General features: G+C 50.4%; 1 protein-coding gene across 1 annotated transcript; it reads right to left on the reverse strand.

The window, feature by feature from the left end:
• Positions 1–4,809: 4,809 nt before the first annotated feature.
• On the reverse strand, positions 4,810–6,012 carry LOC119381766 (organic cation transporter protein). Its single transcript, XM_037649531.1, has one exon. The coding sequence runs from the start codon at positions 6,010–6,012 to the stop codon at positions 4,810–4,812; it is 1,203 nt and encodes a 400-aa protein (XP_037505459.1).
• Between the last annotated feature and the right edge of the window lie 1,647 nt (positions 6,013–7,659).

A 7,659-nucleotide genomic window follows, 5' to 3' on the forward strand; every position in this document is an offset into this window, starting at 1 on the left:
CTCTCCGTACAGCCAGCTCCCAGAGTATTCATCCTACAGCAATATGCACAGCTCGCGTCGTCATTCAGGACGTTTTGTACGACGTCGAGTTCATTATAATTGCTGCATGCTCTCACGACGTCATCCTGGGATGGGATTTTCTCTCCCGCCACGACGCCGTAATTCATTGCGCACAAGCCGAAATCGAACTCTCCCCGTTCTCAGATCTGACGCCGGCAGACACTTCATCGGTATCGAGCAAGATCCTCGTCAAAGACGATACCAAAGTGCCTCCAAACTCGTCGACGGCTGTGTCAGTCGACTGCGCCGCTCTCTCCGACACCATTGCGCTCATTTCGCCATCTGACCACGTTTGCAAAAGGAGAGGCTTGCTGGTACCTTTCGCGACTGTCCAATTCACTCAGGGCAGCACCGCTATTTTTGTTAACAACCCATCTCCATACATTGTTACGTTGGTGCGAGGGGAATGTCTTGGCAGAGTGGAACCCCTCGAAGACGCACTAGTTATGGACGCACCCGATGACACGCACTGTCCCAGTTCCGGTACGCTCAGTGCTGCTTCCGCGTCCGATTCGTCACCTGCTGATGTGTTTAGGTCCTCCATTGCTGACGACCTCACATCGGTCCAGCGTTCCCAACTTCTGTGCCTGCTGGAAGAATTTCGTTCTTCTTTCGATGTTGGGCAAACTTCTCTCGGCCGCACTTCCGCTGTTACCCATCGCATCGACACTGGCGCCCAACCACCACTGCGGCAACGTCCATATCGCGTGTCTCCAGCAGAACGCCGGGTCATTAATGAACAAGTCGACGATATGCTTCGACGCGACGTTATTCGGCCCTCGGACAGCCCATGGGCGTCTCCCGTTGTTCTCGTTGCGAAGAAGGACGGTTCCGTGCGGTTCTGCGTGGACTACCGACGGCTCAACAAGATCACTCGCAAGGATGTTTATCCGCTGCCGCGAATCGACGACGCGATTGACAGCCTGCAAGGAGCCGAATTCTTTTCGTCTCTTGATTTGCGCTCGGTGTACTGGCAAGTACCCATGGCGGATGACGCTCGACCGAAGACAGCCTTTGTCACGCCCGACGGCTTGTACGAGTTCAACGTCATGCCGTTTGGTCTGTGTAATGCGCCCGCGACCTTCGAACGCATGATGGACACCGTTCTGCGCAACTTGAAATGGCACACGTGCTTGTGTTACCTCGACGACGTCGTGGTGTTCGCTCCGGACTTCTCCACGCATCTCCAACGTCTGCGGCATGTTTTGACGCGTTTGCGCAACGCCGGCCTCCAACTGAATCTGAAGAAGTGCCGATTTGCAGCACGGCAGCTGACAATCCTCGGCTACGTCATGTCCAAGGACGGAATCCTTCCTGATCCGGCCAAGCTTCGGGCCGTGGCCGAATTTCCCAAACCTACGACCGTAAAAGAACTGCGCAGTTTCGTAGGACTGTGTTCGTACTTTCGACGCTTCATACGAAACTTCGCCACCATCATATCGCCGCTGACGAAGCTCCTTGGAAGTAACGGACCCCTAAGTTCGTGGTCGTCCGAGTGTGACGACGCGTTCGCAAAGCTCCGTCGTTTGTTGACGTCTCCTCCCATTCTACGCCACTACGATCCTACGGCCCCAACGGAGGTACACACGGACGCCAGCGGTGTAGGCCTCGGCGCTGTCCTTGCGCAGCGCAAACCAGGGTTCCCCGAATATGTCGTGGCATGGAATATGTCGTGGCAACATGGTGCTGTCTATAAAGTAATGGAAAAGAAAATGGGGTTGCTTTATAGACAGCACCATGCTTGACGTCTGCATCCCAGGTCAGTGGGTATGGGCTGAAGATTGCCTTTGCGAGTGCTTCATGCCGCTTGAGTTACGTCGGCGAAAAGCTGGTGGAGATACAAAATTTCAAAAAAATATTTCTCAAGTTAAAAAAATAATACTCTTTTGTAACTTTGTCTATGTTAAGCTAATACATAGAGCTTTCAAATGAAGTATCGTGCATATTTTTAGTGCGACCACCAAGGCAAGTTTTTTGACGATGAATACAGAGCTTTTCTCAAAAAAAGTGAAATTCGCATTTTTTTTCAGACGATTTGCTACACCTTCAGCGACTAAATTATTTTTCTTTTGTAGTATGTCGAACAGGCTTCCAGTATATGATTAATTTCTACCCTTTGAGTTTGCCTTGTTCCTGGAAAAAAATATCAAACATTGCAACTTTATTCAATTTTGCTCCTGCGAAAAGCCCTCGAAGAATCGATATACATAAATAAATCATTATTTTTACAGTTACATCACTTCATTAGCTTGCCGGAAATACCATTTTATTGAGTGCATCCTATAAACGCCCTTTGAAAAAAATTGTTGTTTGATGCCCTTTAGCTCAGTCGGCGCAAAACTACAGACTCTCACAAACAGGCGGGAAAATTTTTGGCAACAGAAATAAACGAGCAGAACGAGTTTTGAACTTCAAGAAAAACGTGGAAATTTTTTCAGCCATATTTGTGATGGTCGGAAAAACGCTGGGTGATTTGGCATGGAATGACCCACATACATATATATATCCGGGACATGACAGCGACGGCAAAAACCAGCCGATTGCCCATTTACTTGCTATCGCAATAATAACGTGAAAATTATCTCGCGTACGTCGAGAACCCTTTGCTCCAGACACGTGTGGCACGTACCCGTATGCCATAGTCCATGGTAAGCGAGTATGCGCCACAGGTGATTGACAGTTTATATCTCTCCAGGTACGGCAAGAACAGACATTGCTTATTTAAATGCGAGGGCGTCAAGAAAAACCGACATGGCAGCGTGGAGCTGACGAATGCAAAGAATAAAAAAAGCAATGAATGCAATAGCAACAAATTGGAATGTAACGCGAAGAACGGAAAGCAGCTCGAAATTGCCAGCGCGTCGCTCGAGCCCAAAGGACACACGAAAAGGACGCACACAAGACGAGCACGAACTATCATGCGTCACAGCTCGATACTTGAAGCGCACTGCTCAAACATAAAGCAGGACGCACGAAACGAACGAACAGGTATACGCAGGACGAGCCGCGAACTAAATGTCACAGTTGTTACTTATTTCTGTTTGAACAGCGCGCTCCTTTCGCAAACGCGGCCGCTGCACCGAGCTCTGTGTCTTCAGCGCGGACATCGCGGGGAAAGCACAAGACATACAATCCCCCGCTCCACCCCCCGCCCCCCGCCCGCCCCCTTCTTTCTTCGAGATAAGCGCACGAAGGTGACCACGCCCTGTAGGGTGAAGAGCAACGGCGTTCGCAGGAGCGGGGCGGCGACCTTTAAAACCCAGCGCTCAGCTACGCTCAGCGAGCTCCTCGCGCCATCTCGCTGGTAATGAAGAAACGCTCATAAGCGCCTGCCGTCTGTGAGTCCGGCCAGCGGTAAAGGGTGTGTATATAACGCTCGCCGTTAGCTACCTGGACGATCTGCGTTTCGTGGCGTAGTGGCTAGCGCCACGCGCTGCGGTGCGAGAAGTCCCTGGTTCGATTCTGCGCTTCGGAAGCATTTTTCTGAATTATCTTTCTTTGGGGCTTTTATATATATATATATATATATATATATATATATATATATATATATATATATATATACATACATACATATACATATACGGTGCATGACGGCGGCGACGGCAAAAATCAGCCGAGACTGTCCATATAATTGCTATCGCAATAATAAGGATCCCAGCAGGAATTGAGCCCAACTATTCCGCGTGGCAATCAGATATTGTACCACAGAGCTGTGCCACATCTTGAAACTGCTTTGGAAGACTCTATGCAGGCGTAATATCGGTGTAGCTCAATTGTGGTTGCAGTGCTGGCTATATAATTTTATAATGAAGTAATAAACATTGCATATGTTCTTTTACGGTACAGGCGTCATTCCGGGTTAACGTCAATTGTGGCTTCAGTGTTGGCTCCGCTTTTATAGAAGTCCAATAAACATTACATTTGTATTCTGATGATTCATCAAGTTATGTTAAAGCGTTGGTAGACCCAGGACGAATATGCTAACGAATGTTACGTATGATATTCAAATCATCGCACTGTAAAGTGCGCTTCGTTTCGATAATACTGACGTGCTCTAAAGTGAATGTTGACGTTACATCAGACCATAAGTTACTCTTTAAACGCCAGCGTAGACGTGACTGTTAAAGCTACAATGTGCACAAAACTACTGCGCTTCAAAAAAAAAAAAAAACAAAAAACACGTCAATCCACCTCGTAACGCTAGGCTCAAAGCCAAAATATGCAGCATAGACAACTACTCGCTCACTGCTTCGCAAGAAATCGATTCCCACAAGGCGTCGCATCTGCCGAATTTCTTTCTCTAAGTATTCACTAATTGTCTCAGTCAGTTTAGCCTTACGCTGTACGTATACAATGCTGAAGATGATCCAATAACTAGCCTAGTGATTTACTTTAGTAAGAAAGTAGCCTTGGCAATGCAGTAAATTATTTTCTGTAATTGACAAGTAAGGGAGAGAGGAACGTGATAAAAAAAGAAAAAAAGAACGTAGCAGAAAAGAATTGAGTTTGACCATGGCGACTATCTACCTGGCTTCTTTCTGTCACTGTTGTCACCCTTCTTCTCGGAGGTTCTTGCCACGTCTTGGTCAGTAGCCACGTCGGACATCGCGGCTACTGAAATGGTGAAGCAACACCCGACACCTTGGCATATGCGGGGGACATCCTGCTTTCAGGATCCCTAACTTTGCTGTCATGGGCAGCTGTTGATCTTCGTCGCTTCCTGCGAATTTTCGCTTTGGGCTGCACTTACAGCGACTTCTTCATGCCTTCCAGCCCATCCGACGGGCTCGCCACTGTAGTCGTCCGCGTGCTGTCAGGGTTGAAGGGGGTGACACTTCGCGGCAGTTTCCGGAAGATCTGAGATGAGGTGTACAGCACAGCTCCAACTATGGCCAGTAGCAGGTCCTCCCTTCCCGCTGTCCGGAGACTGGACGCTGTCGCAGCGAAGACTCCGCCAAGACGAGCGCAGGAGTACGCAAGACACACGCCTAGGCCACGGGTTGCCGACGGAAATGCCTCGGTCGCGCACAACGATGTCACCACAACGCCGATGCCCGTGACGGCCTTGGCTTCGATCAGGAGACCGGTGCTGAGTAGTTCGGTAGCGTCCCTGCCAAACGTCGGGGCCAGGAAGCAGCAATAGGTGCCTGCCAAGAGGTAGATGGTAGCGACTAGCGTCACTCGGCTGATTCTGTCCACGACGAATATGTACAACGCGTAGCACACAGCTTCTGAAGCGAGTGACGTCCAGCGAATCCAAGTATTGTCGTGAAACGACAGCAGCAGCGTGTAGTAGGCGACCATGATGGCGAAAGACGAGGCGTATATGATTAAGCCGCGGCGTAAGACGGCTGAGGAGGTACTCCTGTCGGTGCTCGAGGCGCCAAGCTGCTTGGCATAGTTGAGGTCCTGGATTTTGATTCGCTCTACCACCGCCTCGGCGGCGTCGGCGGGGAAACCATTCATTTTGGCCGCCATCTCCATCACGACTGCGGCACTCTTGATGTTGCGCCGGGAGATGAGCCATCGGGGCGACTCGTGTATAACTAAGTAACAGTAACCCAGTGGAACGAGGAGCGTGGGTGCCACCATGAGAAGCTGCAGCCAGATCCAGTTAAGACGCGCCTGCTTTAGAACTGCGTAGCACGTGTCGCCGAGCAAGAGGCCCAAGATTGCGGACAGGCTGACGTGGGTAGCCCGGTGGGTGTTCGTGGAGACCTCGGCCAGCAGGATGCAGGCCACCATGGAGAGAGCACTCGACGAGCCGGAGATGACGAACCTGGTGCACAGGTAGATGACGTACGTGTTGGCGAAGCAGCCGCCGAATGCCGCAATCATGAGAACGAACGTGGCGCCTCCGATGATCCGCTTCCGGCCGATAATGTCTGTGACGTAACCGGACGCCGCCAGAGAGCCCAGAACACCGGCCATGAAGACGGCGTTGGCCATGTGCACGAGCCACCGTCGGTCGCAACCAGGTTCCAGAGGCTGATGATGGTGGTGTGAGCCGTCTCTGGGTTGTAGTCCCACCGGCGGCACCGTACGATGCTGGTGTCGTTCAGGGCTTCCGGCTTCTCGAAGACGGTGCAGTGACTTCGCTTACCGTCGCGTCCTACGGGGATGCCAGTCTCCTTCCATTCCGTGTCTGACCTGTTGATGCCAGTCGGCTTGCTGCACCAGTGGTCCACCTCGCTGGAGATGAGCGGGAGGGCTGTTAGTCCCAAACTGACGATTGTGTCGGCTTTAGGTTTGTGTGCTCAAGCTTCGCCGGCAACGTATTCATGACAATTTGGTACTGTTTCCGAGCGCCGTACTCATTTTCTGAGAGCTGTAGGCTTAGCGAGTACCTATTGGCAGAACATGAGCTGGGTGATCTGCAATAGCGCGAGTGCCACCAAATCTTAGAGGTCATAATAATGTGAGAATGCTTGCTTGCTCCTTTTTTCTCTAGATGTAGCGAGCAGTCTCAAAGTCGAAAACACATTCATCGCTAGCAAAAGTATTGAAGGTTTTTATGTTTCCGTCCATGGCGCAGAGAAAAAGAAAGAAGCAGCGCTTGTTGCCAGACCTATAATGGCACCCTCGGCTAAATCTGTCGTGTTATTCCGCGCGAATCCGAATGCGAAAAAGAGCTTAGCATTTTCCGTCCGCGACGTCCGCGGACGCGGCACGGATGGCACAAATCCGTGACGCGGGGTCACGTGATGCGCCGTCCGCGGCGGAAAAGACGGATTCGGTCCGTCGTGCGGATACACGCTAAGCAGCGGTCAAAGCAGAATCTTGCACAGGCCGCAGACCGTCTGACCATTCACTCGGTGGGCGCTTCTTCTTCTTCGTCACCCCCGGATCTCGCACGCGGTCTCGTGTTGCTTTTTGCTTGTTTCTCATGGATGGTACGTGCCCACAACGGGTGAATGGCCGAGAATTTTGCATACATTCGTTAACGAACTTGTGGTAACGAACAGGAAGCTTTTCTGGTTAACCTCTCGGCCTTCTGCATTTCTGTTTCCCTCCTCTTTCATCAACCAGGCGGTGGACCCGGCTTGAATTTCTAGCATGTCATTCAATTCCGCGTCTCTCTTTCTCCAAGTAGCAAAACTATCTTTCTGTTAAGTCATATTACCATTGTTTGGCATTATTGCGTTTTCTTTAATTTTGCGCGAATTCATGAAATGTAAGCATGTAAGATGCAACATAGAAACACCTTTCATGTGATGCAACAAAGTTTTGCAAACAGGCGCAGTTTGCTCGGCCCCTTGGCGGGTGACTGGTGCTGTCATTGCTTGGGGAAATGAGCACCGTGGCGACGTACACAAGCGAAATTGCGCGTAGACGTATTTAAGCGGTAACTCTACCTTATATGAAGCTTCATCAGAAAAGTAAAACAAGGAAGTGAAACAGTTCAACTGCTTTTTTAAAGAAAGTAATAGGTTTGGTTGCTTGGTTTATGACGTATAACGTCCTTGAGCCACTCAGGCTATGAGAGACGCCGCAGTGGAGGGCTCCGGATAAGTTCCACTACCTGGGGTTCTTTAACGTGCAGCGACATCGAACGATACACCGGCCTCTGGCATTTCGCCCCCGTCGAAAGTTAAT

This window comes from Rhipicephalus sanguineus, chromosome 2 (assembly GCF_013339695.2).
Source record: "Rhipicephalus sanguineus isolate Rsan-2018 chromosome 2, BIME_Rsan_1.4, whole genome shotgun sequence".
NCBI classification, from domain to species: domain Eukaryota; kingdom Metazoa; phylum Arthropoda; class Arachnida; order Ixodida; family Ixodidae; genus Rhipicephalus; species Rhipicephalus sanguineus.